At 45.2% G+C, this 24,517-nt stretch overlaps 2 protein-coding genes across 4 annotated transcripts in view; one reads left to right on the top strand and one right to left on the bottom strand.

Annotated features, from left to right (window-relative positions):
* The window catches only part of LOC148016669 (alanine aminotransferase 2-like), a 190,956-nt gene that overhangs the window by 50,248 nt on the left and 116,191 nt on the right, over positions 1-24,517 (bottom strand). The window lies entirely within an intron of this gene.
* LOC148016670 (uncharacterized) lies at positions 3,979-7,549 on the top strand. The gene is made up of 3 exons (XM_087664812.1): positions 3,979-4,020; positions 6,142-6,900; positions 6,938-7,549. Exons 1-3 carry the CDS (start codon positions 3,979-3,981, stop codon positions 6,980-6,982), a joined length of 846 nt encoding a protein of 281 aa, XP_087520938.1. The 3' UTR covers positions 6,983-7,549.

Genomic DNA, 24,517 nt, shown 5'->3' with positions numbered 1-24,517 from the left:
CCCCCCCAGACCCAACCCCCATCCTCCCACGGGTGGCGACGAGCCACACACACCCACATCCTCCTTGAACCAGCAAAATTCCCCCACCCACACAGCTACTAGCTCATCTGCCCTTGTCGCCCGTCACACTTTCTTGAGACAAGAATAGTTATTGGCATGAGTTCTTCTGCAGTGGCCCATGGTCCTATCTGGGAGTTGTGGAGCATGGAGAGTTCCCACTAGCTCAAGAGGTGAGGATCTTCGTAGTTCGTAAGTCAAGGTCCATCTACTAGCACCACCGAACGGACCAAACTACGCGTTTTTGTTTCAATCCTCCCACTCAGGGGACTGGACGATGACAAATTGAGTTCAAGAGTCAGGTGGCAGACCACATCTCCTAGTGGAGGGGAGAAGAAGGACTAGCACTGTCTGCACAACTGTGGCCTGGTTGCATGATAGACATTAACTAGTGGGCTAGAGTCAAGGTACCACACTTGAGCATTATCTTTCGAACCCCCCCCAGAGTCGAGAGCTCCGAGGGATGTGATCGACTGGCCCCTAGCAATGGCGAAAAATCTTGTGGGATTATGCCAGTGGAGAAAAGAAGCTAGACCTAAAGTTGTGGCTCCAACTACTCCTTCTCCAAGAGGACATGCACAATGGGCACCTCAGTCTGCTCCACTTGAGCCACTTTCCCAAAGAACGGCAGCTCAAAAAGCATGGGATACACGGGATGCACAGGCTTTGTCGTTGATTGCATTGGCAATTCAGCGGTCAATCATCCCCCACATTCGTTCAACAGCTTCTTTACGAGAACCTTGGCTAACTTTGGAGCAGATGTTTGCAGGCAAGAATGAGACTTGCATCTCTTTCTTAAAGAAAGAGCTAGAGACATTGAAAATGAATGAAGGTGATTGTACTCGAGATCACTTAAACAAAATTCAAGACTTGCGAGAGCAACTCATGAATGTTGATGAGTACTGTTCGGATGCACACATAATATCTACCACTTTAAACTCTTTACTTCCTTCGTACTTGCCTTTTCATATGGCCTTAAACCTCACCATGAGGATTGCCGCGCAGCCAATCACTTTTCTTCAGTTAGTTAGTTTGCTTCTAGAGGAGAAGCAAACAAGAAGAAATAGTGGTGTGGATGCTATAGCCTCTAAGCAGGCTTTTATGGCTAGACAGAAGGGCAAAGGCATCCAAGTGAAGAATGCTCCGCATAGTTCTCGGACTTCTGGCACATCACAAACAAATAAAAAATAAGGGGGCACGCAAGCCAAAAAGGGTAAATGCCATTATGGCAAGAAGCCAGGCCACTACATCACTGAGTACAGAAAGCGCATTGCCAAGGAGAAGAACAAGGAGTCAGGAATGTATGTTTTTGATGCTCCTTCTGTTAAGACTTCAAGCTCGATCTACTATCTTTGGTATGACCATACCCGACACTTGAATTGTCCAGCTGTACTACATGATGCGGACATTAAATAAGTTGGTGGTTAGGACTTAGTTGTTTGGTGTGAATGGTCCTAGACCTTAAGTTGTAACTATTCTCTTTAGTGATGTGTGGAATGGAAAAATAGTAGAAAATGTGTGAGAGCTCATTGCTCTACACGGTTGAGTCCAACCCTCTCTGTTTCTGTTTCAGACTTCTAACATGGTATCAGAGCACCCATGATTGGGCTCTGTGGAGAATAGCATTATGGAAGAAGACCTGGAGATTGAAGGAAAAAGACCTGCTGTGTAGAAGGACTGACTGTCATTGTTTCTGCAGAGGTATGTATTGAATGCATCTTCATTATACTTGAAGGAGAGTGTGTCAGGACCTATTTGGAGCTTTGAGGAGGGTTGGTTGAGCACCTGGAAGAAGACCTTGGTCATCATTATGAAGAGTTGCTGCTGCTGAAGACATTTCTGTAGGCTGCGTGTTTGCGTTAGGACAAAAGGCTGCCTCTGTTGACTGAAAATCAAGCCATTGATCATCTACAAAGTGGTATAAAGCATGTTTGCACTCTTTGGAAGGTACTTGAAGACTACAAGAAGCTATTGCTTGTGTTGGATCTCTGTTATGAGCTGGAATCAGAGTATACAGATTTGTAAAACAGTCCTGAACTGTTGGGAAAGTGAAAGGACAGCTTGCATTTGATCATCATTGAGCTACAGAAGCTCCTGGTCATGCCCAAAAGCATCAACAAGACTTAGACATTTGATTGGAGGCCGTATGTACATGTTCTCATGTGTTGGAGCTGGTTTTTTATGACTGAAATATTCTGATCTGGAAGCCATTGACAGGCTGAAAACTGTCATTGAATGGGGGCAGCAAGCATCATCTTCTACTGAAGCCTGTTATGACACTGTTGGTCTCTAACAACTGTATGCTGTTGGGAATATGTCTGGGAATGCTTAGAGCATTGAATCGGACATTGAGCATGATTAAACCCTGAAATCTGAAGCTGACATTGAATGCATTTTCATTGTCTTAGCTGGGCTGGCTATTGAAGACAGCTTGTCTATGGGTGCCCATATGGTCATGCAGTGACCTTGATACTTCAAAGTGGATGTATGGCATGTTTTTGAGCTATTTTGGAACTAAAAAGGCTTGATTTCACTGAGTATTTGCTGACTGCAATCTGTAAACAAGTTGTTTGACAACCATACTTGCTGGTTATGCACTGTTTTGTACCCGTATGCTTATGTCTGGACTGCCACATGTACTAGCAGATATTCTGGAGGGTTTGGGACATGTATGGCATGTATACACATTGATTTTGGCCTTGAAATTGCTGCTGGTTACTCACAGTTTACAGTTTTCAGACTGTATGTATTTACCCTGGCAGTGAGGTTGCAGGAGTTTAAGCTGAAGCAACTACATGGTATATGTATTGACTGTTATACCTATGGGTTAGACCACTTGTTTGTGGACTGTTTTGAGCTGTCATTGGGCTGAAATACCCTGGTTTTTTACTGCAATTAATTGCAGAAAACTATCATAAACAGTTGAGGATTGAACTTGATCAGTCATACTTGTTGGCTTGCAGGAAGTCAAGCACTGACTAAATATTGTCTGGTACAATATGGCTAATGCAGAGAGGACTGACAACATAACCCAGATAGTGGGGGGAAAGCTTGACAATAATAATTATGCCATATGGAAGTTCCGCATGGAGAACTTCTTAATAGGGAAAGGCTACTGGGAGTTGGTGACTGGAGTGGAAGCTGAACCTGAGCTCCCAGATCGACCTACGGCTGATTAGAGACGATTATACCAAGCTTGGACAAAAAGAGCTCGTAGAGTCTTGCACTGGCTCTCTTTATGTATCTTAGATGCCATGGTAATGCAGATAATGAATTTCAGCTCTCCTAAGAATGCATGGGACATTTTGGTCAAGTACTATGGCACAACCACAAGTGCCAGGAAGATACAGTTGAAGCAGAAGTTCAACAACATGGAGAGAGAGAGTAGATCTATACAGGATTATGTCACAGAGGTTAAGACCATTGCGGATCAGCTGGCATCTGTTGGTTCACAGGTTGAAGATAAAGACATGGTTGTTGTGACTTTGAATGGCTTGGGGCCTAAGTATAAGTCTTTTGACACTTCTGTGTCTGTGAGGGCTGAAATGCCTGATTTTAATGAGCTGGTTGCATTGCTTATACATGAGGAGGTTAAACTTGGCTTGGCTACAAGGTCAAGCAGTTCTAAAAATAAGGGTGCAGTTTTTTATTCGAATCAGCGCGGCCGTGGCAGCCGAGGTATAGGCTATGGATCAAACAGAGAAGGCCAGTAGAATGCATCCTATGGCAATAACAACCAGCAGGTATCGAATGCAAGAGGTGGTGGAAACTTTAGAGGTAGGGGGAGATCTAGTCCTAGAGGCAGAGGCTCCTGGCAATAGCAGCGCCCATCTAACAATGCCAATAGGGATAAGGATTGTCACTACTGCGGGAAGTATGGGCATATTGCCAAGGACTGCTGGAAGAAGCAGGGCAAACAGCATGGACATTTTGCTACGTCTAGTCAAGGAGATGATTTCTCAGGTGATAGACTGTTTGCCATGTAGTATGCAAAAGACAAGGCTGCTGAAAAATGCACTGATGATGCAGTTTGGTGCATTGATTCAGGGGCATCGAACCACATGACCCCTCACAGTGATTGGTTTACTGATATGGTGGTTGAAAAACATGGCTATGTCTGTACAGGTGATGACACGCAGCATAGCATTGAGCATAAAGGCAAAGTGCCTCTTGTGGTTCATGATGGCAGAAAGAAAAATTTGCATGATGTATTGCATGTTCCTTCGATTACGAAGAACTTATTGTCTGTCGGTCAGATGACGGAGCAGAACTTGCAGGTTAGATTCAATAAGCATGGCTGCTTTATTGAAGAGTTTGGCAATGGATGCAAGTTGATAGCTCGTGGTCACAGGAATGGCAGAATGTTTACTCTTGATGCTACCTTGCCAAAGCTGAATTCAGCTATGTTTGCCCATGGTTCTGGCACTATTAGAGATTTGGAAATTTGGCACAAGAGAGTGGGGCATGTGAATTTGCAAAGGCTGCAAATTATGTAGAAAAAACAGCTTGTTACAAGTTTACCCAAGTTTCAATATTCAGATATTGGTCATGTATGAGATGCTTGCCAGTTTGGTAAGCAGTCAAGGTTGCCATTTGTCAGGCATGTAAGGCAAAGTACACGTCCGTTGCAGTTAGTGCACTCTGAAGTTTGGGGGCCAGTCCATAATGTATCTATGGGAGGCTCCAAGTATTATGTGACATTCATTGATGATTACAGTTACTATACTTGGCTTTACATTCTGAAGACAAAGGATGAGATGTTTGCTCTTTTTCAGCAGTTAAAAAAGCAGGTTGAAAAGGAATTTGATTGCTATATCTCTTGCTTGAGATCAGATAGCGGTGGGGAGTATGTGTCAAATGAGTTTGACAACTTTTTGGCTGAAAATGGCATACGTAGGCAGCTTACCTGCAACTACACTCCTCAGCAGAATGGGATAGCTGAAAGAAAAAACAGGGTCTTGATGGAAGCTGCTTGTGCCATGATGAATGAGAAGAAGATGCCGCTCTATTATTGGGCTCAGGATGTCACGACAGCAATGTATATCTTGAATCGGACTCCCACTGCAGGTATTCATGAGATGACACCGTTTGAGAGGCTGTATGGCTATAAGCCGGATGTAAGTCACATGAGAAAAGAAAGAAGCTGGATCCAAAAGCGCATAAGTGTGTTTTCATTGGATATTCGCAGGAAAAGAAGGCATACAAATGCTATGATCCCCCTACCAGGGAGAATTTGGTAAGCACTATGAGATGGGTTCTTGGTATGTATCTCCGACTACAATGCCATCGGATATGCCTTCCACTACTTCTGGATATGAGTTTGCTGACACTTTAGACAGTGAACTTGGTATTCCGATTGTCTATACGCTTGGCACAAGGCAGAGCAAGTACATTCCGCCTCATGAGAGAGGGGAATCGAGCAGAGCACCACAGCCTAGACGCTCACAGAGGGTCAGATACCCTGTTGATAGGTTGACGTACAGTGGCTACTCTACAAAGCATTATGCTTACATGACAAAAGTGATGGAGATCAAAGAACCAGGTACATATGCTGAAGCAGTGAAAGATGAGAACTGGTGTGCAGCTATGGATGAAGAAATGAATGCCTTGGCTGAAAATAAAACATGGGATCTTGTACCACTGCCTGAAGGGAAAAATACCATTGGCTGCAAATGGGCCTACAAAATCAAATGCAAGTCAGATGGCAGTGTGGAGAGATACAAAGCCAGGCTGGTCGCAAAGGGGTATGCCCAACAGTATGGACTTGATTATGAGGAAACATTCAGCCCTGTTGCCAAGATGGCAACCATACGCACCGTGATTGCTTTGGCTGTTGCTAAAGGCTGGAAATTGTAGCAGATGGACGTTAAGAATGCATTTCTTAATGGTGACTTAGCAGAAGATGTTTATATGGTTCAGCCTGAAGGGTATGTTCACCCTGATTTTCAGCATTATAATATAAGCTGAAAAAAGCATTGTATGGACTGAAGTGTTGGGTATCTCACACGCCTTACTTACGCCTACGCTCATATGGGAGTGTGCGGGTGATCACTAGGACACTGGGGCACTTTTTACTCTCGGTAGGAGAGGTTTTTTCCCCCAGATTATGTGTACTATTTTGTATGTGCTTGTGGTGCACACTTACGGGCACTTACTGTGTTCGGGTGTGAACAGCCCCTTATAACTCTAAGGTATAAGGGTTATCATTTGTACTTTCAGTTTACACTCTATTCAGTACTATTGCATTGGGTGTCGTGCTCAACTCTGTCTCTCACTCTCACACTGTCTACTGCACTTCAGCTGCACCTCGATCCTCTCCCATCTGACATTTGGTATCAGAGCTCAGCTCAGAGCAGTCTTCAGTCTGCAGTCTGCAGCCCACTCCAGTTCAGCCAGCCCCCGCCAGTTCTGCCCCAGCCGCCTGTACCTGTGCGTGTCCTGCACAGCGTGCTATCTGTCCTGCACAGCGCGCCCTGCCCAGCGCGCCACCTGTACCTGCGTGCTGCCACCTCTGCCCAGCGTGTCCTCTGCCCTGTGTCTGCCCAGCGTGCCCCTTCGCCTGTCAGTCTGCCTGCGCAGCCTCCCTGCGCTGAGCTAGACTGTGCCGTCAGCTCCAGCTGCCAGCGCGCCACCTGTTTCCACCACCCAGTCCTGGGTACCGCCTCCTCTGCCCAGCGCGCGCCCAGTCCTGCCTGCGCGTGTCACTGGACCTGCACGCCTGTACCTGTGCGTCAGTCCGACTGTACCCAGCAGTCATTATCTCGGGAATCGTGCCCGTCGTCAACACGCAGAGGTAACATTCTGCACTTTTCTTTTACACAGGAGTTCGTGCAACAGGTTCAGGTTCAGCATTGGGAAACGTGCTGAACAGCAGGTTCAGTTTTCAGCATTGGGAAACGTGCTGTGTCTGTCTGTGACACATTGAATGCACATTTTGGGGCTTTTGTAACAGACATTTGTGACAGAAATTTTGGGCAGAAAATTTTGGGGCTTTTGATGTTTTAGTGCTGCTGAGCACTAATTGCACCTTGGGAAGCGTGCATCAGTGACAGTTTTTTTTGACAGAGTACCCTTTGCACATTAATTGCAGACTTGTGTTTGCTGCAATTTCTGGAAATTTGCAGATTTCCAGCCCGTACTGCATTGACATTGCTCAATTGCCTTTTGGGAAATAATGGCAAATCAGGGAGGAGATGTATTCACCTATGTGTCCAAGGAAGACCGATTGGATGGGAACAATTATTCCCTTTGGTCTTTCATGATGAAGAATGTATTAGTGGCAAAAAATTTGTGGGATTATGTCAGTGGAGAGGAAGCACGACCGGGAGTTGTGGCTCCCGCTACTCCTCCTCCAGGAGGACGTGCAAGAGGGCAACCTCAGCCCCCTCCACCTCAGCCCGCTCAGCCACTTCCCCCAAGAACTGCAGCTCAGAAAACTTGGGATACACGGGATGCACAGGCTATGTCGCTGATTGCATTGGCAGTTCAGCGTTCTATCATTCCTCATATTCGTTCAGCAGCTTCTTCACAAGAAGCTTGGTTGATATTGGAGCAGATGTTTGCAGGAAAGAATGAGACTCGCATCTCTTTCTTGAAGAAAGAGCTAGAGACTCTAAAGATGAATGAGGGTGATTCTATGCAGGATCATCTCAACAAAATTCAGGACTTGCGGGAGCAACTCATGAATGTGGATGAGTACTACTCAGATGCGCAGCTGATTTCTACGACATTGAATTCACTGCCTCCCTCTTACTTGGCTTTTCATACTGCCTTGAACCTCACTATGAGGATTTCGAAAGAGCCCATCACTTTCATTCAGCTTGTCAGTTTGCTTCTAGAGGAGGAACAAACTAGACGGAACAGTGGTGTGGATGGTATAGCCTCTGAGCAGGCTTTTATGTCAAGGCAGAAGGGTAAAAACAGCCAAGGGAAAAATGCTTCGCAGAGTTCTGGTAGTAGTAACACTTCACAGACAAGTCAGAAACAGGGGGGCACGCAAGCCAAGAAAGGAAAATGCCATTACTGCAAGAAGCCTGGCCACTACATCACTGAGTGCAGGAAGCGCATCGCCAAAGAGAAGAAGAAGGAGTCAGGGATGTCTGTTTCTGCAGCTCCTTCCACTGCTAGTGAGTCCGCGTCCTTTGTTGCAGACAGGGACTATTGTTTTTACACTTGCAGTTATGATGTCTCTTGGGCTGATAGAGCATTTAGCTCTACAGAAGATGCTGACACTTGGTTCTTTGACAGTGGTGCTTCACGGCATATCACATCTCGTAGAGATTTGTTTGCTTCTCTTGGTGCACCTCCCGTTGGGAAGTCTGTTCAGTGTGCTAATAATGCATCATACCCTGTTCGTGGTATTGGGGAGATTCAGCTTACAGTCATTGATGGCTCTATTCTCCGCCTACAGGATGCTTTGTATGTGCCTGGCATTAAGAAGAATCTGCTTTCCATTTCTTCTATGGCACGTTGTGGTTTGCAGGTCACCTTTGATGATGACCGTTGCATGGTCCGTGACAAGGAACACATGACATTGGTCTTGACAGGTTCTCTGTGTCATGGGTTATATGAGTTGGATGCTCTTTCGGTAGATCAGTCTGCATATTTGACATCCACTCTTACTCCTGCTATGTTAGAGGCAGAGTTATGGCATGCTCGTTTGGGGCATGTAAACTATGGCAGCTTGATGCTATTACAGCGTACTCAGATGTTGGATGGATTACCTCTCTTGGAGAGACCTCCTGAGCATTTATGCGAGGGTTGCATTTTGGGGAAAATGCATCGTTTCTCTTTTCCCCGTGATGTTGCTTTTAGAGCAACAGCCAGATTGCAGCTTGTGCATTCGGATGTTTGTGGGCCCATGCAGACACAGTCATTGGGTGGTTGTTACTATTTTGTAACATTTATTGATGACTTTACACGTTTGTGCTGGGTCTACTGCTTGAAAAAGAAGTCAGAAGTGTATGATGCATTTTTGGCTTTCAGTGCACTTGTGGAAACTCAGTCTGGTTGCAAGATTAAAACTCTCCGTTCGGACCGAGGGGGGGAATACATGTCCTCTATGCTGAATTCTTATTTGCAGCAGAAGGGCATTATCCATCAGTACACTACTGCATATACTCCACAGCAGAATGGGGTAGCAGAGAGGAAAAATCGGTCACTCATGGAGATGGCCAGATGTATGCTGAAGGCAAAGAGTTTGCCTCATAGTTTTTGGATGGAAGCCGTCATGTGCGCTTGCCACATTTTGAACAGATGCCCTACCAAGGCCTTGAAAACCGTCACACCTTTTGAGGCTTGGCACAGCCGCAAACCTTCTGTTGGCCACTTCCGTACTTTTGGGTGTCTTGCATATGCCCATATTCCACAGGTACTTCGAAAGAAGTTGGATAACAAGGCTGTAAAATGCATCTTTATGGGATATAGCAGCGAAAGCAAAGGCTACAGACTCTATGATCCCGTGACCAAGAAGGTTTTTGTCAGCAGGGATGTTGTATTTGATGAAAAATAAGAATTATCCTTGGCTGGTTTTGATACATATCAGGCTGCCCGTGATGTCTTTGAAGGGCTGCTGCCCATCACATTTGGTGATTCAGCTGGTACTTCAGCAAATGAACCTAATGTTCAGCCAGCTGCTCCTATGGAACATGCAGTAAATCAGCACATTGCTGAAACTGAAATTCAGCAGGAACTTGTACACAGTCAGGAAGCAAGACAGGTGCCTAGATGGTACACGCAGACTATGAGAGATAGTCATTTGGAAACACCCTTGGCTGGTCGTACTCGAAGGCAAACTCGACTGCATGATTCAGCACATTCCATGGAGTTGGTTATGGCAGCATGTACTCATGATAATGAGGAGCCTGAATGTTTTGAGGATGCACGACATAGTGTGCATTGGATGGCAGCCATGCAAGCTGAATTGGATTCTATTCATAAGAATCATACTTGGGATTTGGTGTCTTTGCCAGTTGGCAAGCGTGCCATTGGTACGAAATGGGTCTACAAATTGAAAAGGAATGCAGATGGATCCATAGATAAGTACAAGGCACGGCTGGTAGCTAAAGGCTACGCACAGAAAAAGGGCATTGACTATGAGGAGACCTTTGCTCCTACCTCCCGTATGACGACCATTCGGTCTATGATTGCCTTGGCTGCACATTTTGGTTGGAAAGTGCATCAGCTGGATATAAAGACTGCATTCTTACATGGGGAACTTCAGGAAGAAGTGTATGTACAGCAGCCCATTGGTTTTGCAGTTGAAGGCTCAGAAAATTTAGTATGCAAGCTGAAAAAAGCTCTATATGGTTTGAAACAAGCTCCACGAGCTTGGTACGCAAAGATAGATGCCTTCTTGCTTAGTCAGGGGTTTGTAAACAGCCCATCTGAGTCTACCCTTTATGTACATAAAGAGGGGGGATCCATGCTGATTTTGTGTCTATATGTAGACGACCTTTTGCTCACTGGAACACGTGCTGATCAGATTTCAGCATTCAAAAATAATTTACAGCAAACTTTTGACATGTCTGACTTGGGTATTTTGCACTATTACTTGGGCATCCAGTTTGTACATGATGCTAGAGGCATTGGATTATGTCAGTCAAGGTACATTGGGCAACTTCTTGAGAAGTTTGGCTTACAGGATTGCAAGCCAGTTTGTACACCCATGGAACCTGGGCTCAAACTGTCATTACATGATGACAGTGATTTGTTTGATATCCATACTTATGCTCCAGCAGTGGGATGTCTCATCTATCTATGCCACACTCGGCCAGACATACAGTTTGCCGTTTCAGTTTTGAGCAGGTACATGCATCAGCCTCGTATGTCGCATTGGCAAGCTGTGAAGCGTGTGTTTCGTTACTAGCAGGGTACTAGAGCTCTTGGATTGCTTTATGCCAAGGGGGGACCACTGCAGTTACATGCTTACAGTGACTCTGATTGGGCTGGTGATTTTGATACTCGTCACTCCACTAGTGGCAATTGTTTCTTTCTTGGCTCGTCATGCATTTCTTGGCTTAGCAAGAAACAATCCACTGTTGCCACGTCGTCATGTGAAGCTGAGTACAAGGCAGCCTTCACTACTGCAGTTGAGTGCGTATGGCTTAGACGCTTACTTGCTGATTTGGATGTATCTGTTACGGAGCCTACTCCTTTATATACTGACAGTCAGAGTGCCATTGCAGTGGCACGGAACCCTGTGTTTCATGCTCGCACGAAACACATAGAGATTCACTACCACTTTGTCAGAGAGAGGCTACATGCAGGTGATATCAGCCTTGTCTACTGTCCTACCACCAGCAATGTGGCAGACATCTTCACCAAAGCTCTTCCACGAGACAAATTTGAAGCATTTCGCGATGCTTTGAATTTGACGCCCTTTGGTGGCGGATGATCCTTGTACACTTGATCACTCTTCACTCCAGGGGGGTTTGTTGGGTATCTCACACGCCTTACTTACGCCTACGCTCATATGGGAGTGTGCGGGTGATCACTAGGACACTGGGGCACTTTTTACTCTCGGTAGGAGAGGTTTTTTCCCCCAGATTATGTGTACTATTTTGTATGTGCTTGTGGTGCACACTTACGGGCACTTACTGTGTTCGGGTGTGAACAGCCCCTTATAACTCTAAGATATAAGGGTTATCATTTGTACTTTCAGTTTACACTCTATTCAGTACTATTGCATTGGGTGTCGTGCTCAACTCTGTCTCTCACTCTCACACTGTCTACTGCACTTCAGCTGCACCTCGATCCTCTCCCATCTGACATGAAGCAGGCTCCGAGAGCTTGGCATGCTAGGATCGGTAACTACTTGCAGAGATTGGGATTTGCTGTTGGTAGGGCTGATTACAGTGTGTTTACGAAAAAGACAGACAAAGGCTTGGTAGTGCTGGTTATCTATGTTGATGACGTGATAATCACAGGTGATGATGATTTGGGGATACAGCATGTTATGCAGATGCTGAAATCTGAATTTGACATGAAGGACCTAGGAGAACTGAAGTATTTCTTGGGCATTGAGGTAGTTCCAGCTGAAAATGGTTTATGGCTAATGCAGAAGCACTATGCCATGGAAATGCTGAAGAAGTATGGCATGGCTGAATGCAAACCATTGGATACACCTCTTGATCAGAATGTTAAGCTAGACATGAGCACTGGAGCTGAAGTAGAGGATGTGACTATGTACAGGCAGATGGTTGGCAGTCTGATTTACTTGACCATTACTAGGCCTGACTTGAGCTATGTTGTAGGGCTCATAAGCCAGTTTATGCAGAAGCCCAGAAAGCTGCACTTGGATGCAGTTAGACTCATTATGAGATATATTAAGTCCACTGTAGAGTATGGGCTGTTTTATGTCAGAGATAAGCCCTTGAAACTCATTGGATACACGGATGCAGATTGGGCAGTATGCTCATATGACCGTAGATCTATGAGTGGATATGCTTTTGGATTTGGTAGCGGCATGATTAGCTGGAGCAACAAGAAGTAGCCTACGGTTGCTTTGTCCAATACTGAGGCAGAGTACAGGGGTGCTGCATTGGCAGCATGCGAGATTTCATGGCTGCTCAAGCTTATGGCTGATTTGGACATACAGGTGGATGCTCCAGTGAAGTTACTATGCGATAATCTGAGTAGTGTACTTTTGGCCATGAATCCAGTATATCATGCCAGAACTAAACACATAGAGGTACACTACTACTTCATCAGAGAGATGGTTTTTGCAGGACGAGTTGATCTCATGCATGTAAAGACTGATAAGCAGGTTGCAGATATCTTTACCAAGCCCTTGGGTAAAGATAAGTTCAGTGTTTTTAGACAGCTGCTTGGTGTGCAGATGTTGTCTTGAGCTTGAGGGGGAGTGTTAAGACTTCAAGCTCGATCTACTATCTTTGGTATGACCATACCCGACACTTGAGTTGTCCAGCTGTACTACATGATGCGGACATTAAATAAGTTGGTGGTTAGGACTTAGCTGTTTAGTGTGAATGGTCCTAGACCTTAAGTTGTAACTATTCTCTTTAGTGATGTGTGGAATGGAAGAATAGTAGAAAACGTGTGAGAGCTCATTGCTCTACACTGTTGAGTCCAACCCTCTTCGTCTCTGTTTCAGACTTCTAACACCTTCCACTGCTACTGAGTCTGTGTCCTTCGTTGTAGACAGAGACTATTGTTTTTACACAAGCAATTATGACACCTCTTGGGCTTCTCGAGCATTTAGCTCTACTAAAGATGCAGGATCTTGGTTTTTTGACAGTGGTGCTTCTAGGCATATTACATCTTACAAATATTTATTTGCTTCTGTTAGTGCAACTCCAGTTGCAGTTGGCAAGTCTGTACAGTGTGCCAACAATGCATCATACCTTGTTTGAGGTATTGGGGAGATTGTGCTCATAGCCATTGATGGCTCTATTCTCCACCTAGATGCTTTATTTGTGCCAAACATAAAGAAAAATCTTCTCTCTATTTGTTCTTTGGCACGTTGAGGATTGCAGGTCACATTTGATGATGACAGATGCATGGTGAGAGACAAAGAACACATGACTTTGGTCTTAAAAGGCACTATATGTCATGGGTTATACGAGTCGGATGCTCTTTCAATTGATCAGTCAGCGTATTTGACATCCACTTTTACTCCTGCTATGATACAAGCAGAGTTATGCCATGCTAAGATGGGGCATGTAAACTTTGGCAGCTTCATGCTCTTGCAATGTACACAGATGCTGGATGGATTACCTCTACTGGAGAGACCTCTTGAGCACTTGTGCGAAGCATGTATTTTGGGAAAAATGCATCGTTTTTCGTTTTCCCATGATGTTGCTTTTAGAGCAACAGCCAGGTTGCAGTTAGTGCATTCAGATGTATGTGGGCCTATGCAGACAATGTCATTGGGAGGATGTTACTATTTTGTGATTTTTATTTATGACTTTACTCGATTTTGCTGGGTCTATTCTTTGGTCAAAAATTTAGAAGTGTATGAAGCATTCTTGGCTTTTATTGCACTTGTTGAAAACCAGTCTGGTTGTAAAATTAAGACTCTCCGCTCGGACCGAGGGGGGGAATACATGTCCTCTATGCTGAAAAAAAGGAAGCAAAAGGGAATTGTCCATCAATACACTACTGCTTATACTCCACAGCAGAATGGGGTTGCAAAGACGAAAAATCGGTCACTCATGGAGATGGCCAAATGCATACTGAAGGCAAAGAGCTTGCCACACAGCTTTTGGATGGAAGCCATCATGTGTGCTTGCCATGTTTTGAACAGATGCCCCACCAAAGCTTTGAAGAAAATTACACCTTTTGAGGCTTGGAACAGCCGGAAACCTTCTATTGGACACTTTCGTACCTTTGGGTGCCTTGCATATGCATACAAGGTTGTTAAATGCATTTTTGTGGGATATAGCAGTGACAGCAAAGGCTACAGACTCTATGATCCTGTTTCTAAAAAGGTGTTTGTCTGTAGGGATGTACTATTTGATGAAAAATCAGAATTGTCCCTGGCTGGTATAGACACATATCAGGTTGCCCGTGATGTATTTAAAGGGCTGCTGCCCATTACATTTGGTGATTCAGCTGGAGTTTCAGCAAGTAAACTCAATGTTCAGCCACCTGCTCCTTTGGAAAATGCAGAAAATCAGCCATTGGCTGATCTGAATATTTAGCAAGTGCTCAAACTGAAATTCAGCAAGAGCTTATGCACAATCAGGAGGCAAGACAAATGCCTAGATGGTATTTACAGACTATGAAAGATAGTCATTTGGATGCACCCATGGCTGGCCGTACTAGAAGGCAAGCTCGTAGGCATGATACTACACATGCCATGGAGTTTGTTATGGCAGCAAGCACCCTTGATGATGAGGAGCTTGAATGTTTCGAGGATGTACAACAGAGTGTGCATTGGATGGCAGCAATGCAAGCCGAATTGGATTCTATCACTAAGAATCAAACATGGGATTTGGTGTCTTTGCCATTTCAGAAGAAAGCGTTGGAATAAAATGGGTCTACAAGCTGAAACGGAATGCAGATGTGTCCATTGACAAATACAAGGCAAGGCTTGTAGCTAAAGGCTATGCATAGAAAAAAGGCATTGACTATGAGGAGACATTTGCTCCTACTTCCCGCATGATGACCATCAAGTCTATGGTTGCTTTGGCTACCCTTTATGGATGGACTGTGCATCAATTGGATATTAAAACTGCATTTTTACATGGGGAACTTCATGAGGAAGTATATGTACAACAGCCCATTGCTTTTGCAATTGAGGGCTCGGAACACTTAGTTTGCAAGCTGAAAAAAGCTTTATATGGCTTGAAACAAGCTCCTAGAGCTTGGTATGCAAAGATAGATGCCTTTTTGCTTAGCCAAGGGTTCATAAACACCTCATCTGAGTCTATCCTTTACGTATGTAAAGAGGGGGAATTCATGCGGATCATTTGTCTATATGTTGATGATCTCTTGCTTACAGGGACACATGCTGATCAGATTTCAGCATTTAAACAAAATTTGCAGCAAACTTTTGACATGTCAGACTTGGGGTCTTTGCAATATTACTTGGGCATTCAGTTCATACATGATGCTAGAGGTATTGGGTTATCACAGTCAAGATACATTGGTAAACTTCTTGAAAACTTTGGCTTACAGGATTGCAAGTAATTCTGTACACCAATGGAACTTAGACTAAAGCTGTCATTACATGATGACAGTGATTTGTTTGATATACACACATATGCTCCAGCAGTTGGATGTCTTATTTACTTATGCAACACTAGGCCAGACATACACTTTGCAGTTTCAGCCTTGAGCAGATATATACATCAGCCACGCATGTGAGATTGGCAAGATGTTAAGCGTGTCTTCCATTACTTGCAGGGTACTAGATCTCTTGGATTGCTCTATGCCAAAGGGGGACCACTGCAGTTACATGCTTACAGTGATTCTAATTGGGCTGTTGATTATGATTCACATCACTCCACTAGTGGCAATTTTTTCTTTTTTGGCTCGTCTTGCATATCTTGGCGTAGCTAGAATCAATCCACTATTGCCACATCGTCATGTGAAGTTGAATACAAGGCAGTTTTCACTACCACAGTTGAATGTGTATGGATTAGATGCTTGCTAGTTGATCTGGATGTATCTGTTACGGAGCCTACTCCTTTGTTCACTCACAGTCAAGAGTGCCATTGCAGTGGCACGGAACCCAGTGTTTCATGCACGCACGAAACAAATTGAGATACATTATCACTTTGTTAGAAAGAGGCTACATGGAGGTGATATCAACCTTGTCTATTGTCCTACCACCAGTAATGTGGCAGATATCTTCACCAAAGCTCTTCCTCGTGAAAAATTTGAAGCATTTCGCAATGCTTTAAATTTGATCTCCTTTGGTGGCGGATAATCCTTGTACTGTTGATCACTCTTCACTCCGAGGGGGTTTGTTGGGTATTTCACTCACGCCTCACTTATGCCTACGCTCACATAGGAGTGTCGGTGATCAATAGGACATTGGGGCACTTTTTACTCTTGGTAGGAAAGGTTTTTCCCCCAGACTTATGGTATTATTTCGTATGTGCTTATGACACACACTTACGGGCACTTACTCTGTTCGGATGTGAACACCCCCTACAACCCTAAGGTTTCAAGGTTGTACCTTGTACTTTTAGTTTACACTCTTTCAGCTATTGCATTGGGTGCCGTGCTTCACTCTTAGACTCCGTCTACTGTTTTCTGTGCTAAGCTTCGATCCTACCATCCTCTCTCACATCTCAGCCCACTCCCATGAGAGCCACCGACTGTTGGAAAGCCCTACCCTTGAGCGTTTTGTACATTCTCTCATTCAATTACAGCATTGATCCATTCACTTCAGAATTCTCTTTCTTCTCTACTTGTATTGGGTTTGTGTTTTGTGTTTTACATTTAGGATTTGTGTTTATTGCATTACTATCTGAGTTATTGTGTTTCAGCAAATGTCATGGCATTGTGTGTCCATAGATTAAAATACTAGGAGATTCTCATTTATGTCAAGATTTCATGTGTCTCTTAGGCAGAGTGTGATTGAATGTGCTTATGAGAATTGTGACTAGTCTGCTAAGAGTATGTGACAAGACTTAGAGCCAAACTTTATGTCTAGGGGAAAGATCAAATGGATAAGTGGTTGGTCATGACATTTAGGAGATAAAAGAGACTAAATCCAACTGGCCCAAGCACAAAGTAACTGTTTATGGTAGTAAACAGGCGGGTGGACATGGGAGTAGCCAATAGAGTGCAAAAAGCAAAGCATAATAAGGCAATATCAACTCATGAATAGGGGCCGCCCTCCCAGGACTTTAGCAGCTGGAAACACAGCCAATTTGGTGCCATCATCGGCATGAACAACAAGAGGAAGGGCAGCAGGGGGAGAAGGTTGATAATCTCCAACTCAACCACAATGGAAAAGACTGTAAAGTATGAGAAAAATCAGGCCATACACTTCGGTATTCTTGCCTATCTCTGGAATAGCATGAACTAGACTATTTTGAGAAGTTTTAAAAGAAAGTTTTGCTACTGTGTACTGAGTCTCTACAGGGCTGAACTTGCCTCAAATAGGTAAGAAAGTCAACAGATCTGGAGCTTTGAATACCTATTGCTGTAGGTGTTTTATGACAGAGTTTTTACTTCTATAAGAGAGTATTCTTCATAGGTTTTTGTTAGAGAAAACGAACCGAAGTACATCTGGCTATCCATAAAGCATTCGGGGTTATTTTGGTTATGGTATAAAGCATAGTTTTTCATTATATTGCTGTAGCAAAGAGTTTCAGATTGCATAGAGTGGTCAAGCAATGATCTTGGTAGAGTTTCGTCTAAGCCATTTTCTTAGACACAGTTTGTAATCCTAGAAGAGTTGTTACACAGTACAGAGTTTATCAAAGAGCAATACATAGTGTGTTTTGGGTTCTTTTGTTTCTTCCATCTATCGTCTGTTTGACTTGGAGCTACAAAATCATAAAGAGTTTGAAAGACAGTATATGAAACCAGTATTCCTTCTCGGAGAAGGTGGTAATACCTGATCAAGCGTGTAATACAGCAACTGATAAATGAACATAAACTGAAATGCACACATTACCATCATAATATTGGACATTGGACATCCTGTTGGCCCAATGCAGTATTTCTTTAACTCTAATTGCTAATGGATTGAGTACAAGCTAAGATTTCACAATCTCCTCCGTTGGTCTAAAAGCCCCTTACTATACAACCAATTAGCAAACAATTCGGGCCAATTGCCCCTCGATCTTCACCCAAGAGTTGTACAAACAGGATAAGTAATGTATACACAACTGATTGCTCCCTGCCAACACGTTGCTTCCCACCATCGCACCTCCTCGTCCCCCCTTCCTGTCACACCATCGCCCTTTACCCTCCTAGCCGCCATTGTGTCCCCCGCCCCCCACCCCATGCCTGCCTGCCATCGCCCCCCCTCCCCCAATGCTTCTGCCCGCCTTCGCGCCTACTCTCCCCCCCGCCCGACATGCCATCACCACCCCTCCTCCTGGCCGCCATAGCCCCCTGCCATCGCGCCCCCCTCCTCCAGCTTGCCCGCCATCGCACTGCACCCCACCCTCTCCTTACGCGTTGTTCCAACCCCCCACTTCCCACTTGATATCTCTCTTCACGTCTCCCCCCCCCCCATGCTGTCCCCGCCTCCATCGCCTGGCAGCCCCACCCGACAGGCCACCCGCTTGTCCCCGTAGAGAGCCAGTCATACGTGGAATCCAGCACCCCCTTCACCGCCCGGAAAACAGCACCCCCTTGTTGCTCCCTCCATTTGTAGCAACACTCCGCCCTCTGGCATCATAGCAAAGTGATTGGTAGGTTCTCACCAAGGACGCGCAATGGAAACCTCTGGTCAGACGCCGCTGCATTCTACGAGTGCCCCCCAGTCAAACACCTTGCGCATCATCCTCTCTGAGGAACAACTCTTAGTCACTCGTGCCATAGAGCTGGAGCTAAAAGAAAGAGCAATCTTTGATCAGGTAGTAGGACATTCCCCATCCAGGGCCCAGCTTTTTGACTGGCTTCACTCCACTTTGTGCATCGGCACAGCGCAGATCGTGGAGGCGGTTCTCATGGGTCGAGGGATCTTCATGGTACGACTCACCTCAACAGACGCAGCCCGTGAGCTACTAGCTAGCTCACCCTATGCTTCCACAAAGGGGGTCATCTACATGGTTCCCTAGTACAGTGGCTTCACAATGGAGGCATTCGCGCTCCACAACAATTTTCTTAGACACCCGGTGGCCCTACTCTTAGCATCGCTAGTTAGTGGAAGACTTTGGACAACTCTTCGGCACCGTCCATCCTGCTTCTTTCGCGGACGCAATGACAGCCACATGTGTCCCAAAGGGATGAGTAGCAACGATAGAGACAAAGAATATACCACAGTTTCGGGAGATCGAGGCACGAGGACACTCCTTCAAGTAGCGGGTCCTTATGACTGGGCAACTAGGGGAGTGCTTGCGTTGCCATGAATTTGGGAATCACACAGCAGATTGCACACGCTTCAAAGCCAAGGCGGCTTCACCGACAGGCCCACAAGTGGATGCGGACGGCTTTACACGGGTCCAGAGACGTCAGAGAGGGAGACGGCACGGGGGCCCGCAGTCAACCCTGCAGACATAGACACAGCAGCAAGGAGCAGGAGGGCGAGCGTCGCCCCCCAGCAGAACACCATGCGGCCCTCTCCTCCTTGCCCCACCCAACAAGACCATAGGCCTACACATCCACCACCCACGAAGACATCACAAACCTCCTCACCCGAGGGCCCACATCCCCCTCACCCTCCCCCGGCCCTCCTCCCCACGGTTACCACCCGACCCTAGCCCACAACCGCCCCCCTCTAGGGCCACCGCCCCCCCCCCCCCCCCAACACCCGCCTTGTGTCTGTAATCACCCCACCATCCCTTGATCCTCCCCCTCCCCACCATCTCCCCAACGGACAAGCCCCGCTAATCCCCACCCAATACAAGGAACCCCCCTCCCACCCATCCCCCCCCCCCAAACCACCACAAGAGGTGAGGAGCCCAATCACCTTATTGTCAGTGGCCTATCAGGCACTGGCAAAGATGATTGGTAGGCGACCACGCCCCGTGCTACTAGACATCATCCATGACACAAAGATAGGATTTGTCCAGGATAGGAGTATCCTAGACAATGTATTCACCTTCTTTTAGGCGACACAGTGGGCTCAGCACAATGGGCAGAGACTGGTCGTACTACTCTTGGATTTCGAGAAAGCTTATGACAAAGTGGACTGGGATTTCCTAGAGGATTCCATGGTGAGGTTGGGTTTTCCCCATGCTTGGATTTGCGGGGTCGCCGCACTTTACAGATCGGCCACCAGCAAGGTTCTCATAGGTAGTAGACAAGGGGAGGAGTTTCGGCTGGAGAGATCGATCTAGCAAGGCTGCCTCCTGGCCCCATACCTGTTCCTACTCTTTGCAAAGGCAGACCTTCTAGCGCCGCCTATGGGATAGCTAGAGGCCAAGGAGGATATTGTATTTCTTATGGCTGGTGGCACATGGAGGCTTGGCGGTGGGAAGTTGGCTTGCCTAGATGTAGAAGGAGGGAGGTTATAAGCGTTGCACACAGCAGCCTCTAGAAACCCCAAAGCACTGCCTTCGATCATGTGAGAAGGCGCAGCTCGTGTGGAGAGGAGCATGCTGCATCCTTTGCCGCACAACACCTAGCCTTGGAATGTATCTCATGGGGAGCGTTTTGCTGGCAGGCAGTCAACCAGGGCCGTCACCTTCTATATGAGACTGGGATGCAAAACACGATATTCATCATTGAGATAGGGTCGTGCGCAGTGGTCGGTTTGGAGGCTCTACCCATCCGCTAAGTACTGGAGCCCACAACAGACTGCTCTGAGGTATGGGAGATCATAGGGAGTCTTACAGGATTGTATATATGAAAGGCGCGGTGTCAAGAGACTTTCGGCGGAGAAAGACTTTCAGCACAAGCGACCCTAGCTGAGCTCTAGACCTCCATCATCCACTCCCTCCGCGGCCGTTGGGATCAGGTGCAGGGCGAGTCCAGGGCTCGTCAGGAGCTCCGTGGTCATTTCATGCATATCTGGGGCGGCCAAGACCTGTTTTTCGTAATGCATGCAAGCAACCCCAGATGGCAATATACCCCCCCTCTATGGCTTCTTGCCCCCATCCCCCCCCAGACCGCCCTAAGGGGCTTGTATACATGATGTATTTGGGTTCCTACATCAGCTCTAGCTAGTCTGTTGAGCATGAGCACTCCATTGTAATCAGTTTCTTTGAGTAATATAATCAGCCACATTTTATTTGCAAAAAAAAAAAAAAAAAAAAAAAAACCTTTTCAAGAGATGTTTTACAAGTATGGGTGTATAGACAAAGTGACTACTGATAGAGGTGAGCTAGATGCTAATGAAGCACGAGAGTTTTTCTCTAGGCTTGGCATCAAGCTAGCCTTAACATCAACCTATAACCCAAAGGAAAATGGAAAGAGCAAAAGAGGGCATCCTCCTATAGTCAAGGCTTTAGCTAAGGGTTACAGAAAAAAATTTAGGAAGTAGCCACGATTGTAACCTTATGCTCTATGGGCAGACCGGACCATATAATGTGACTATCAGGTATATGCCTACAGAACTTATACATGGATAGAAGCTAGGTGATGCCTACAGAGACCAGTGTTGTTACTTGGAGTATGCTACAATGGCAGGATGACATGACTAGAGACTAGCTTTTAGCTCTAAGAATTAGACATCTTGAGAGAAGACCTAAAGATGTTCAAAGAACAATGTAGAGTTTCAAAGGGCAAGATTATGGAATAAGGAGAGATTTGAAAGTGAACGCAAGTTGAGGCCTAGTGCAATAGAATAAGGGGATCCGGTTTTGCTCTACAACAATAACCTTGAGAACCAACGTAGTACTATCAAGCAAATGGCAAAGAGATAGTTTGGACCTTATCTTATAAAGCATACTTATGACAATGCAGCATATGCTTTGAAAGAGTTGGATAGGTTTACAACAAGTATTTGTTGTTGTACAATGGGCACTCCTTGCTGTCCTACAAGTATCTCTTATTGGAACACAACCCTTTTGACTTCCTCAGTCTCTTCAGGTTGTTTCTGCATGTGATCTTCCCCAAAGATAACATCATTGCTACGACAATTTTCCTTTTCTCAAGATCCCATAACTTATACCCCATTTCACCCTCATCACCATATCCTAGGAAAATGCATTTACAGGACTTTGGCTCCAATTTGTTACATTGTTCCTTGTGTATGTGGACAAACGCCTCACAGACAAACACTCTCATGCGAATATGAAGATGGCTTGCCCAACCACACTTCTTGAGGGACTCTCCCTTCCAAAGACTTATTTGGTGACCAATTTATCAGTGTACAATTGTCATAGCAGCCTCTCCCCAAAATCCATGAGGTAATGCACCATGAGACAGCATGGTACAAACCTTCTCCTAAATAGTCCTATTCTCTTTGCTGTCACAAAAGGCCTGAAAGGCTTTTGACACATATTTCCCACCATTATTAGTATAGCTCTCAAGTACGAAAGGTACGATACGGTATGGTACTAAATGGTACCTTATGATTTTATAAGATACGGTACGATACTAGTACCAAAAATTTTTAACTTAATTTTCTTTAAAACTATAAATGATAAGACGCACGTTTAAACTAAAAATAGGCTATAGTAATGCCATTATGAAATGAGATCAATGATCATACATGATACATCATTATTCATACAATTATCATAGGAGTCAGGAGTCAGACGAGTCACAAGAGACTCAAGAGTCAGGAGTGAAATCCGCCAATCTAGATACAATCATCAATGATACATCATAATCATCATCATCATCATTAGCATCATCATCAAAGCCCTCACCAAGAGTCCAAAGATGACCCCTCGGCATCAGATAATGAGACACTCTAATACTCATCCTCACTTATGAGGTTACCATCATCATCAAATGATGGCCCCCTAGCCAATGGCTATGTAACTGTAGGCAAGGGGTGGATGTCATCATCAAGCACAGGATGAGAGCTACTAGAGCCCCGTCTCACATATGTCTACAAACCACTTAAACCACCCCTCATCGATCTCGAAGCGCGCCAAATGACCATGCCCCTACTAGCAATTGCTACAACTCGACAAACTCCTAGAACTGATCGAACTCCTCGCCCACAAGCACGCTAACTACGAGTGTCACGAGTATTTGCTACCATGAGCTTTCTATAGAGCTCTCTAAATAACTACTCCGCATTAACCTCTTGATCTACCTCCTGGTGTGCACTCGGAAGAGTGTCGCCCATCAACTTGAATGCATCAACACTCACCTACACAATGCACATAAGATTATAAATACTAAATTATTAAGAATAAAATTGAAAAAAAAATTAAACTTGACTTAACCAAAATGATAAGTGTTTACGTAGTTTGGACTATCCATGGTTATCATGGCCTTCATCATGCGCAAGTTAGTGCGGCAATAGACTAGCTGTTCTAACTATTGTGTGCTAAGCCAATTGCTAATCTTCGTGTGAATGAGAGAATAGGCACTCCGATTTCTCTCACATGCACCCAAAGAGCAATCCTGAGCAAGGACTCTCATGGCCAAGGACTGGAGAGTCTGCAGCACATATCCAAAATTCTGCCACCAAAAGAGAGGCTTCACAAGTGACTCTCTTCTCCAAAAAGTGGAAGAAGCAAAAGCCATATGCACTGTCTTATCGGCATAGCATCCAAGCTCCTCCAAAACTATGTTGTGGTCATCCACAAGGACCACACAAGTAAGATATGCAAGCTGGTCAAAACACACCTCTCTATCATCCATGACTACTGAAGACTTGTAGGCCGAATGTAATCATGTTGCAAATCCATGGATGGGCTTACGCATCCATGCCCATCTCTTCACTGCTATGTCAATGATGTGTGTATGCTCTGGCTCCATGATCACCATGCAAGCTCGTGCCTCCACCAATGCTATTCTAAAGAAGTGAATGAGAAGGCCCATGGTGTACCCCTCACCATCACTCATACATAACACCCTATAAAAGGGAGTCATGGCAATCACAATCCCATGAATTCTCTACCATAACTGCTCATCCAGGAACCAAGACTCCATGGCTTTCACATCCTCTGTCTCATGCTCATCCAACTCATTCCAAAGAGTGGACACCATCGTCTAGATCAAAGCAAACCATACCCCATAAAGGTGCTCCAACAACAACCACATATAAGCAAAGCGAGTTAGAGAAGGCTTTTTCAACTCAAGTGTGCTATGCTTACGATGTAAAGCACCATATAGACATAACCAAATTGAACAGAAAGAAATTCAAAATCAAATAGAAAAATTGCTTAACAGAGGATTAATTAGACCTAGTAGTTCTCCATTTGGTGCACCTGTCTTATTAGTGAAGAAGAAAAATAAT

The sequence above is a fragment of the Lygodium microphyllum genome, chromosome 23 (assembly GCF_053477565.2).
Source record: "Lygodium microphyllum isolate KBCC chromosome 23, Lygodium_microphyllum_v1.1.10, whole genome shotgun sequence".
Lineage (NCBI taxonomy): Eukaryota > Viridiplantae > Streptophyta > Polypodiopsida > Schizaeales > Lygodiaceae > Lygodium > Lygodium microphyllum.
Note: the sequence above shows the minus strand (reverse complement) of the source record. Positions and strands in the feature narration are given on the sequence as shown.

Coding starts and splice junctions, on each gene's coding strand:
- LOC148016670 (XM_087664812.1), top strand. CDS start 3,979: ATGGACATTTTGCTACGTCTAGTCAAGGAGATGATTTCTCAG. Junction 4,021..6,141: donor TCAAGGAGATGATTTCTCAG/GTGATAGACTGT, acceptor TACTCTCGGTAG/GAGAGGTTTTTTCCCCCAGA. Junction 6,901..6,937: donor AGTTCGTGCAACAGGTTCAG/GTTCAGCATTGG, acceptor CAGCAGGTTCAG/TTTTCAGCATTGGGAAACGT.